This window comes from Anthonomus grandis, chromosome 4 (assembly GCF_022605725.1).
Source record: "Anthonomus grandis grandis chromosome 4, icAntGran1.3, whole genome shotgun sequence".
NCBI classification, from domain to species: Eukaryota; Metazoa; Arthropoda; class Insecta; order Coleoptera; family Curculionidae; genus Anthonomus; species Anthonomus grandis.
The window spans coordinates 37,286,863-37,299,581 of NC_065549.1; the positions used below are offsets into that span (position 1 = coordinate 37,286,863).

The 12,719-nt window shown below is 33.4% G+C and overlaps 1 protein-coding gene across 6 annotated transcripts in view; it reads right to left on the minus strand.

Moving 5' to 3' along the window:
* Positions 1-12,719, minus strand: part of LOC126735603 (WD repeat-containing protein 81) — a 295,976-nt gene that overhangs the window by 208,272 nt on the left and 74,985 nt on the right. For all 6 annotated transcript variants that reach the window (XM_050439654.1, XM_050439652.1, XM_050439651.1 and 3 more), the window contains exon 14: positions 6,466-6,625. In XM_050439654.1, coding sequence (XP_050295611.1) covers positions 6,466-6,625 — 160 coding nt within the window. The remainder of the gene's footprint in view (positions 1-6,465; positions 6,626-12,719) is intronic.

The following is a 12,719-nucleotide window of genomic DNA, read 5'->3' on the forward strand; positions in this document are numbered from 1 at the left end:
TTAAATAAAAAAAATTGAAATTGTGAACAATAACAACAACAAATGACTAAATCAAAAAGGTATGTACATTAAACTATAAATAATGTTCTACATGTCCACCCTGGTGTTGATCACACAAACGAATTCGTTTAACAAAAGATTTGCTTACTTTCTGTAACATTTCTCTAGTTACTTCTTGAAAAACATTCCGAATTCTTTGCTTCATGTCGTTTTTGGTGGTAACAGGCCTTTGATAAACCCGATTTTTCACAAACCCCCACAAGAAAAAATCGAGTTTTGTGAGGTCAGGAGATCTGGCCGGCCAAGCAACTGGTCTTCTCCTGCCAATCCATTTATTTCGAAAATGGTCATTTAGATGGGCCCTCACAACACGGCTAAAATGAGGAGGCGCTCGATCTAATTGTAGCCACATTCGTCTTACTGTTTGTAACGGTAAATCATCCAGCTCTTCTTCGAATTCATTTTGCAAAAAATGTAGAAAGTTCTGACCGTTCACTGCCCCATCAAAGAAATATGGTCCAAGAAGCTTTGTCCCAATGATACCAGCCCATACATTAAGTGACCATCTATGTGGATGATCCAGTGGTATCACATGCCTTGGATTTACATCGTTGTAATAATGGAAGTTGTGTCGGTTTACAAATTCATTTTTATGGAATGTCGCTTCATCAGTGAAAAACACAAAGTCAGAAAAGTCCTGTTGCAGTTGGATTTGATGCAAAGCCCAGTGGCAAAAGTTTCGGCGATTAGCAAAATCTTGATCGCTTAATTCTTGTACAAGCTGTACGTGATATGGATGAAATTTATGTTTCCGGGGGTGATTCTATTAACAGTGGATTTTTTAATGTCCAACTGCCTTTCAATTTGCCTACAAGAGACATGCGGATTTTCTACTAGGGCTTGCATAACAAGCATTTCATTTTGTGGATTTGCCCCTGTTTTTTGTCTTTGTGACATTTTATAATTTAAATTTCCAGTTCTTTCAAATCTCTCCTTTAGTCTTTCAAACGCCAATCGATTTGGATGTCGTTCCGCATCCGGATATCTCTGTGCATAAACTCTGCTTGCCAGTAAACAATTTTTCTCACTTGCACCCAAACAGTAAATCATTTTCACCATATCCTCTTTCTAAAAATTCATTTTTAATGCAAAAATGTTTCGCTTTAGTGATAAACTGATAGCACTAAATCTTCTGTCAAAGTAATTGCTTGATTTTTGTGCAATTGTTATTTCCATGGCCAACTAAGCAAACTTCTTTTAAATTAAAACGCGACTATTGTGGATTTTAAGGGCGAAATTAGGAAAAAGTGTAAAAAACTCGATAACTATTATAGATAGGTATAGGACATGCTTAACAAAAAAGAAAGCTTATCACATTGTGAACATTTTAAGAAAAAAAATATGGGTCATTCCATTTGAAAAAAATAAGATATGGTTGTTTACATTTTTTGGTTTTGGATAGAGTATTGCGAACACCCTGTAGAATATTATCAAATTCTCATAGGACCATAAAGTAAGTGTAAGTATGCACAACCTACAAAAGATTTGGCTTGTAGGATCCCAAATGAGTAAATTATTTTTGTTTTTGTGGAGACGTACAAACGTCGATTTTTTGATAAAATATTAAATATCTCACAAACGGGTAAGTTTTGGTATAGACGATGCTTCATAAAAGGTATGCAGAATTTTTAAAGCAATCCAAAAATGCAATAAAATATAGAGTGTTCCTTTTAAATTAAAAAAGTTGTGTATCATATCACATTTATAAATCACCCTGTATATCCAAAAATATTTTTATGTTATGCACCTTAGACAGTAAAGTAACTTTGTATAAAAAAAGCTATCGTCCGTTATCGCACTAATGGGACACCCTGTATAATAATATTAATGATGTTTCACTACTAAAACCCTTTGTAATTCGAGAAATAAAATCGAGATTTTTTAGAGCTTTCTGAACAATGTTTTCTATATGAACGTCGAAGAGCAGTCTGGAATCCAACGTCACACCTAAATCCACACTCTACATACTTCAAGGTAGTACAGGGTGGCCAGATAAGAATGCAAAGTGCTGTATTTTGGAAACTATTCGTCGTAGAGACTTGGCCAAAAGAATACCGTGGAAAAAAATTTTAGATTTCCAAGATGGTCGCCAGGGGGCGTAACCGCCATATTAAACTTTTTAAGTGATTTTTTACTGAGTTAATCTGTCTAACTTTAATAACGCACTCATTTGAAACTTCCATACCGAATAATTTTCACTTCCTTTAAGTTTATCAATCGACGAACCGATTATCGTGCTTTCGTTACTCGCCATTATATATTTTTTTACGACGACGACACAGCACAACGACACACGACAGCTTAATGAATTCTGCTTAACTAAAAATTTGCTTCCAGTAACACAGTCGGGTTTTCGTGCAAAGCATAGTACCAGTACAGCTCTTCTTCATATTTGTGATGATATATTTAAAGCTCTTGATCAGAAAAAAAGAACAGTTTTAGTATTGCTGGACTTTAGTCGTGCATTTGACACACTGGATCATTTAATTTTATTGGCAAAGCTTCAATATTTTGGGCTACATACTTCTGCTCTTAAACTGCTAAAAAATTATCTTTTAAATAGACGTCAAAGGGTAAGAATTAATTCTATTCTATCTGAATATTTGCAGTTGGATCAGGGTGTCCCGCAGGGAAGTATTCTTGGCCCCTTACTCTTTTTGTTATATCTATGTGACTTTCATAAATTCCTTCGAGTTTGTGAATCGCACCAGTACGCCGATGACACACAGATCTATCGTTCATTTAACTTTATGGAGGCCATAGAAGCTGTGAATGCTATTAATTTGGATCTTTTAGCCATATCTGACTTGTGTAAGAGTCACAGACTCGTATTGAATGCTGCAAAGTCCAAACTCCTTGTCTTTGGCAAGCCCCTTCCAGATACCGTGAAGATCAGCATAGATGGATCTCCTTTACCTCCTTCTAATAACCAGAAGAATTTGGGGATTGTCCTTGACACGGATCTCAGGTTTGAGGGGCATGTGTCGAATTTGTTGAGGGCATGTTTTTATAAATTAAAAATACTCTATATGAACAAACAGTTTTTGACAGCTGATATTAAACTACATCTTTGTGATACATTCATTTTGTCAATTGTTAGTTATGCTCAGGTTCTGTTTTGGCCTGCCTTGTATCAACGTGAAAAGAATAGCCTTCAGAAAATTCAAAACGCGTGCCTCAAGTTTAGTTTTGGTATGAGTAAATGCGACCATGTCACTCCCCTGTTGGTCAGATCAGGGTGTTTCAATTTCAAACTCCAAAATTCACGGCAGAACCACACGAAACGCGCATAATTTTGTTATTCCAGGGCATAAAACTGCAAAATTCCAGGGCTCATTTAGTTACAATGCTCCAAAAATCTATAATGCACTACCACCTGAAGTTAAGTCTCTTCTCTCTGTAACAACCTTTAAACAAAAAACTAAAAATAATATTTTTCAAAACCGACATAGGTAATCATCTCTGGTCCTTCATTGAAGTACCTACTATGATTTATTGCGCATAGCAGATTGTATTATATTTATTATTTTACATTTTTATTCTGCTATTATGTTCTATAAAATTTTGCATTTGTGCTTATTAATATGGTTAGATAGAGTAGCTTTAAGCTAGATCTCGCCATTACTTATTTAGTAGTTAGTAGTAAGAAAACATGTATTTTTATGCTGAATAAAGAAGACATTTATTTATTTATTTATTTATTTATTATATTTTTTAATTTAAAATTTTCTTGAATAAATACTTTTATTAAACTATTTTTTGTCTTGTCATTGCTTTCTGAATCCTGCTGATTCTAACACTTTAAGGCGTCTGGCGGAAGTTGCCGCCGACAGGAAGTGTGTGGCAATATTGGATAATAATTTTTTACACTATTTTGTAAAACATATCCAAAAAGCAGCAGGAAGAATTTAAGTAAGGAAAGTCATATTTTTACGTCCCTTTCTTACCTGTTACCTGTAAAAGCGCCTCGTACCCAAGCTAGCGAGTATGCATGTGTAGTACACATATATTACTGTACATTTTCTGAAAATTTCGAGCGGGAGAAAATAAGTAACGTCTGGGGGGCCTGGGATCTCAGTCTACAAGTAACTTCACCTAAACTATAAGAATTACTTCTAGTCCCATAGGCGAGTCGGCAGGAGAGGAAGTTTTGTGGAATTTGGAGAGTGAGCGGACTTGTTGAAATATATAGATATGATCAACTTCGCCTATAGGAATTATATATCGCGGTAGGTCTGGCAACGTTGTGACAACATACTCGAAGCAGCGGACCCCGCCGAAGCCCGAAACCGAAACCTTTTAGTATTTTTAAGGCGTTCAAGCGGGGATGCACTGCTCTGTGGCAAATTAAAAAAAAAATTGTTTCGTTTGAGTCTTTGCTGCTGCCTGTCCTAACAGCAAAAAATAAACTAAAAACCGACTGCAATAATGTTGTAAACATAAAGTAACTAAATATTGGACAGGAAATAAAAAAAATAATTCAAAATAAAGCAAAAAATTAAGTTAATTTGATAATATTAAATAAAAATTAAAATTATCTTATGTACAGGTTCAAAAAGGCCACCCTGTTTAGCAGTGAAGTACGTGAATCGATCATAAAATGACCTTCTCGTGTTCCACAACATTTCGATGGAGATACTATTAAATGCTTGCCTAATTTTAACACAAAGCTCTTCTAAATTAGTAACCGGTTCATTTTCCCCAAAGAAAAAAATCATTGGGGGCTAAATCGGGGCTTCTGGCGGGCCATTTAATAGTACCGCTTCCACTGATTGTTCAATCAGGGAAAGACGTTTCGAGAAATTGACGTACCACTAATGCGTTATGAGCGGGACAACCATCATGTTGAAACCAAACTTGTTCTAAATTGATATTGAGCCCTCGAATAGCAGGAAGAACTTCATCCCTCAAGAGATTAAGGTATTTGTTGGCATTAAGTTTTCCATCGATAAAAAAAGGGCCTGTAATTGAATCACCTAAAATGCCAGCCCATACATTAACCTTTTGAGGGTATTGTGTACGCGTTGGTATGCTTATGTGCTTATTTTCCGTCGAATAACCCACTGTAATGGACGGATTATGTTTACCACAAATAGAGAAAGAGGACTCTGAAAATCTGAAAACAAAATGTTACTAATAAACATTTCGTCCCGATTTGCTCTTTCCAATACTTCATGGCAAAATTCCATCCGTCTCTCATGTTCCTGTGGGAAAATTTCTTGGGTCTTTTGCAACTTATAGCACTTGTACTTATTTCTTTTTAAAATTCTTCTAACCCTTAAAGGCTCAATACCCGTTCCTTTGGCAATGGTTGTACTATTGCAAGGAAAGTTCATTTCAGCAACAGCACAAACATTAACCTCTTGAAGCTCCCTTTCTTCGCCTAGCGGTCTAACAACAGGTGGTTGGTCATTTGCGTAGCATTTCCTGCAATTTTGCAAGCACCCAAAGGTCACAAACCTATGGATAATTGCATCCATTTTTTCCGATGGAAACCGATTTTCGAACGTGAATGCAATTCTGCCTGATATTTCATCGACAGAACTGCCGGCATAATACCACTTAATAATTTGTTTTTTTTCCTCAGGAGAATACATTTTAACAAGAAAATAGCAAGCGGTTTTAAATTTAATCTTTGATGATTAAGCAGGAAGCTAGGAATAAAAATAACGTTAAACGTTTAAAATGCAATCTCATATTGGCGGTGCAGTGTGGTGGGGATAAGAATTGTCTCGTTTTTCGATGAGCGAGCGGAGAGCCTTGCGGCAGAAATATCAGTATTGCCAAACGTATTAATTAGAAAACGGCATGTATTGTGGCCCTCCATATGTCCCCTCTCGCTTACGCTCATAGACTATTTCCTATAGGCGAGGTTTGAATGATTATATCTGTATAGACTTTGATTTTAGGGCCTTTTTTATTTCTACTCTATATAAATGATCTCGCGAACATACAGTTAGTGGTAAATTTACCATCTTATCACGACTAATTCGTGATTTAATAGTGACATTGTTGCAATGTGTGATATAATCACTTTTATGATTTAAACATACTGTTAATAAGGAAGAATTCGAATATTGGATTGGCATTCCCATCATCCGAGTTGATCGTTGGCACCACTTGAAAAATCAAATTACAAAAAGAAACATTAAAAAGCCAGAAGATCTATGGCTAGTTTTCTAGAAAAAATTTAATACAATTGCAGCCGATTATTGTGAGAAGCTAATAGACTCAATAATAAGGTGAGGCCAAGCAGTCACTCTAACCAAGGGGTGGCCAACTAAAGGTTTAAAAAAAAAATTGAATGAATAGCACTTTTTTTGTTTATACTTGTAAAAATGTTACCATAGTTTTGTTCGCTAGTGTATATGTTCTTAAAATTTAAAATAACTTAACGTATATTACCTAAAATTTGAAGCTCCTTGATTCTTCTTTGCGTTATGATCTGTGAGTATTTACAGATTGCGCTCGAGCTGCAAGGCTTCTCGCTTTTCACTTTAAAGTTTTGCTCCCAATGATAATTATCTATGGGAAATGTATGGGATTTTGTAGCTTTGTTTTTAACCTAAAAAGTTTGTGTTGTATAAATTACTAATTAAAAACTTAAACTACTATATATACATGGAAACTGTAGAATATTAAATTAAAAAAAGTTCGATCTTGATTTGGCTAAAATACATAATATAAAATATAGCTAAAAATTACGTAGTAATGGTTTTAGCCTATACAGGGTGGTCCAGTATAAACGTCATTAATTTTAATACGTGATAGAGAATTTAAAAAGAAATAGACTTTCATTATAAAATTTTTCTCAGAAATGTTTAATATGAATGCTTCTTTAATAGAAATGCTCAATTTTAATTCAATTTCGCATGCAGGTTATTGTAGTAAATTATCAATTACTGATGAAATCAATTAAAAAAACAATGCCAGTGGTGTAACATACGGAGGGACTTTTTTGCCTCAAATCTGCGAGATTTTCTTAAAAGAAGTAAACTGTTAGATTCTCCATTTAATTTGGAAAAAAAGTTACTCTTTCAAAATTATGATTTAAGGCACTGTTTTTAAAATATTTTAATTTAATGGTTAAAAACTTTCCCAATAATGATTGGATTTGACTACTAAAGAGTAACCCATTCTTCTAATACTGGATAACCGTTCCACTCATTCTACTTTAGCTTCCTACACTTTTTGTCAAAATTCTGGAATTCATTTACTATTGCTTCCACCCCATACATCTCACAGCACCCTCTGGACGTCACTTTCTTTAAGTCCTTGAAAATTTCGTACCAATAAGAAGGCGATAAGTACGTGAAAAGTAGAAATTATGAAAAAATCAAAGACTCTAATATTGTCGAACTTTTTAAAAATGTTTACATTAAGGTGACTACGATAGAGAAGGCTCTAAAGGCATTTAAAACCACCGGAATATTTCCCATCAATCGTGATACGTTTTGTGAAGAAGACTTATGTACATATCCATGAAGATAATAACGATCCGCAAAATACAATGGTTCCAGGAAATTTACCATAGCAGAAAAATTCATCACAGAATATTTTAGAATCCATAGAACCCACACATACGACTTCTTCGCCAGAACCAGACCCAAGTGGATTGAGTGACACTGTTCCAGAAAAATTTAACAGCTTACGTAATACTAGTCAAAGATTCGTCTGACTCGTCGAATTCATTTTGGAAGAACTGGCGGAAGTTTGAGCGATGATGGTGACAAAACCTTGAAAATTAAAGAAAAACCGGAAAAGATTTTTTTAAAGAGTTATGTTCACCTCCAGTGTTTCAATGGAAAATTTTACTGCGAAAAAGGAACATTCTCAAATATGAACATTTACCCCAATAAAAGAAGAGCTTGAAAATTAAAAGACATTAAAAAACCAAAAAAAAAAAACAAGAAAATGATTAATTAAAAATTACAGGTAAACTGAAAAACTGTAAATTCCACTTGGACGGGAAAGAGAAATTGATTAAATCTGCTCTGTTTGTGGACAATTTGGATCTTAGAACACTGAAAGGCTAGAATTAGAATTCCCGTGGAACTATGGGCAGTTCGTTTGCTTGCAACATCTCTGATGCAATGATGCCAAATGCTTATGTAGAAATGGCAAAAAAACACACTTTATAATATCATAAAAATGTGTCACTTATTTTGACAGACGCAAAACAACACTATTTCTCTTTAATAAAATATGAGCATTTTTTTAAATAAAATACGATAAAATAGTCTATAAAGAAGTCAACATTCAAAGTTAAATAAATGTAGATAACGTATATTAGAAAAAAAGGCAACAACACCGCAACGCCGCTCGATCGCATTGTTGATTCCATCGACACAAGTAATCTTTACCAGTGACGTCGTCAAAAAATATTTACATGATAAATATTTATTATTAATATATTATGCTTTAAATTACAAACAATATTACCGTTTATGAAGACAAGAACAAGTACGTCCCTGTGCTGTTGAAGATGATATAGACCAAAAATTTAACGAACATCCAGTTATCTCGACGCCAGGAAAATTTGCAGACTTTGAGAAGAAACTTGTTGATAAAAGTTTCAATAATAAAGTTGTAAGCATACTTACAAAACAATATGCATATTTTTTTCAGAGATTTTGAAGTATATTTGTATTATCTGCATAATTGCTAATGGTTATTTACTGTTTGTTTTGTTGCAGGTGGACAATATGAAATCTGTGGGGGGTAGAAATCATGTTGAGTTGACAACCAATATTTGGAAAAGGTTTTTATCTGACGATGTGGCCAGGCAATTTAACATGACTTCTAAAACGAGAAAAGGAGAGACGCCAAAAAATGCATTTGATCAAATCCAATTATTAAAATGTATAATAAGTAAGTATTAAATATTAATTGCATAAAGTATAAGACATTTGAATTAAAAAAATCAAATTACCAATTTTCTTCTAGTATGTGCATAATGGAAACTCCAAAAGACAAATCCAAACCAAGTATTCGATGAATCGGACTTGAGGAAAAATGTAATTGCCACTTGGTTGTGTCAAGCGCCAACTCGATATGCCAGCCTAATGTATGAAAATTATTAAAATCTAATTTGATTCTTTTTATAATAATCTTTATTTTATGGAAATAAATTTTTGCAGGAAGAAGAAGGAGAAAAGACAGCTCTCGATTAAGGACATCACCATAACAACACCCGGTATATACAGGGTGTTCCAAAAAAGTGTCAAGCGAGCGCCCAGAGATAGAGCAACCCTAGGGGAATCCGAATCACCCCCATGTATATGATCCGATTTTTTTTAGTTTAGGAGTTATTACATTTTTTGTGATTTTTTAGTATTATTCGACTTTTATGCTTATTTCTGCTATATTCATAGTAAATAGGTAAGGCGAATGACTGATTTTTATTTTATTATTTAGATAAAAGTTGACTCTCACAAGAACAAAGATAATTTGATCCAGAAATTAAAATATTGCTTACAAAAATAAATAAATTGTGACATAAAAAACAAAAGTAAACAAAGTTAAAGGCGTTTTAAAAATTAGTAGAGAATAAAAATAAAGAATGTTGGTTAGTGATAAAACTGTCTCGTAATTTGAGCATCACATCAAAGGTTCCAACCATAGGACAACCAGAAACTAAAGAAAAAACAAAGAACTTGTACTAATGTTTTCTTGCTTTGAAAATGTTATATTTGCGCTTAGAATAACATATATCTACTTGTACCTTTTATTTTTAATCCAAAATCACGTTTAATTAACATTATTATATGTGTTGATATAAAGCTAAAAATATCCTCTTTTCAAAATGCGTGTAAACTTGACAGCAGAGAATCAATGAATATGTTTGTAAACAAAACATCTCCCTTGCCTCTCTGCACATGTTGAACTCAAACAAAGTTGTTGTTTACTAATTCTAGCCTTTCAATGTTCTAAGACCTGGGCTCATGCTGACTAGATAAGAAAAAGCTTCAGTGCATATCTGTGACTTTTGCTCAGTGAGTGTAAATTAATGTTGAAATTTTAAAATAAAATAAATTTCAAAATATTACTACCTGACCGATTTTACCCTACATTCCATTTACACTATTTTTTTTATGAATCCACCTACTCTGTGGTCGAAATTAACCGATTTTACCCATCTTAAAGAAAAAAACATTTGTTCATTTGTGAAACCAACAGAAAAATCTGCTAATAGATAAAGTAACAAAGCAATTCTACCGCTTTAGATAAATTTGTACAAATATTCTATTTAAAAATTCAGTAGCACTTAAGCAGTCGATTATTCACCCCTAACCTAATGGTTTTTTGTATGTTGGTCCTGCGCATCATTGATCTCTAATAATTTGTTCTATCGTGACGAAGTTACACAATTTCTGATTGGCTAATACAAAAAATGTCTTGAAGAGAAGACACCCTTGCCTCTAGATCACATATCTTTTTAGTTAGCATTTCGTCAAGTTCTTTGAAAATAGCTGGAACTATATTGTCACCAAATTCGTCGTTTGGCGCATCATAAATAAACACCTTATGAATGGCTTTAATGTCTGTTCGTGACAAAGGCATAGGTTGGCTGATTTTTCACTGAATGCCAATTTTTTCCTTAATTTTTAAAACGCAGTCTAACACAACTAAACTAATAAAGTCCAGTTCAGAGATTTATTAGAATCTTTGATGTGCCGCGAATAGTCCGTGGGCCGGTGTTGCTTGTATTTTCATATCGCATGCATATTTAAATCGTAAAATTTTATGCGGAAAGAGTCATAAAGTAATAGTCTAAGCGATATTTAATCATTCCATTAAATAAATAAATGTTTTAATTTTTTTTTTTAACTTATACATTTGATTCGTAAAATTTGACTACAGATGCCCACGTACTATTTTGTAAGACGTCTCACCTCAGTCTCAGCCACTCAAGCGTGAAAAGTTGCACAGGTCCGGCATTGAAATTTATTTGTATTTCAAATTTCATTATTCGGGATTTCTGGGTTTAGTTTTATAAAGTTAGAAATTCAGGATAGTTGATAGCAAGATAATATTTAAATTAAAGGTAAGATTTAAGTACGTAAAGTTTAACCAAAAATTTTAATTTAATAAGTTTAGTTTTTAGCGCCATCAGTGGGGTGTTGGTGGTTATTACTAACGGGGTTTTTGGCTGCCACATTCAATGTCCTTTATTATTGTTTTTTTTTTATTTATACATAATATGATATATATTTATCAGGTATTATCTCCGCAAGGTTAAAACTGAGAAATGTTTGTCCCTTTCATATAAGGTGTCCTTAACCATCTCTATGGTCAGAACCTTTTTTTTGTATTTAGAATACACAACTTCCCTTAGCAATTTGGCAATATCCATGTCAAGTCCCTTTAATTGTCTTGCATCTTTCCTTTTTTTCTGAGGATTATTCCTTAGATTATTATAGACATTTAAACAAATTTGTTTGGCGTCTGTACTTAAATAATTACGTTTTAAAACTGCTTGATTTTCCCCTGTAGCTTCTACTTTCCTTGCTTCTTCCTCTGCTTCCTCAACACTAGAAACTATCAGAACTATGTGAGTCTAAATCACTGTCCACTTGTGCATCCACGATCTCATTTCATTTGCTAAATTATTCTGCCTATTTTCTCAGGAACATTTTAAGTTATTTAGGTATAATACCAAAAGAAATAATACCAAAATTCACAAACACAAATAAAAAAAAACACTTCCTCACAGTAAAAACTGCAAAAAATTCAGACGAATACAGGCCAAATTCTAAATTCTCCATTTTCATAAACATGTAAAAAGCAAAACCCATCAAATAATAATTTCACATGACCTCCCTCCCAACTATTAAAGGTGATAGACCCATCCAACAGAACTATTTTAAAGGCGATAGACACATCCTTAAATATCTCTTTAAAAACACGATAAAAGTAATACAAAAACAGCCCAAAAATTGATCTGGGTACGGCCCCGTAATCCTCAAAATAAGTGCGATAGAGAGAGATACACAATCACTCGCACAGCCTAAAGTAGGAGTTGCCAGAACGCAGATGTTTTTATCTTTGTTTAATAGACTGGCTAAAAAAAGGTGAGAAATCTGTGAGTGCTGGGAGTGTTTAAAATGTTTTGTAAGATGCTTGGATTTTAGTTCGCGGTCAATTTTTTGATATTATTTTCTTTCTCAAGATTGACATTTTCGAAAGAAAAATAAAAAATAGTGTAAAACATGGGGTTTTACGTATATTTAAAATGTTTTCATAGATAAATTATATAAAATTCTGGCATTTAAACATGTATATCATGCGATAATAAATACGACATAGGGGCGCGGACTATTAAGTGCGGCATCTGCGACACATCAAAGATGCTAATAAATCTCTGAACTGGACTTTATTAAGGAAAAAGTCCATTTTGAAGTGGACATAGTGTAACATCGACAATTTTTGACGAAAAGACTTTCATTACAGAACTTTTCTATACAACTAAATTAATAAAAATGCTAAAATTTCAGGACAGAGTAGCAGTATATTCTTCAGGCACCTATCCAATGTCGAATTAAATAGAGATTCAAACAATGTTATGATATACATTTGTTTAAGAAATCAAAGTTGCTGTTACTTTTTTATTTAAGTGGGAAATTTTTTTGGTTAATAGAGTAATCCGTATGGAAATC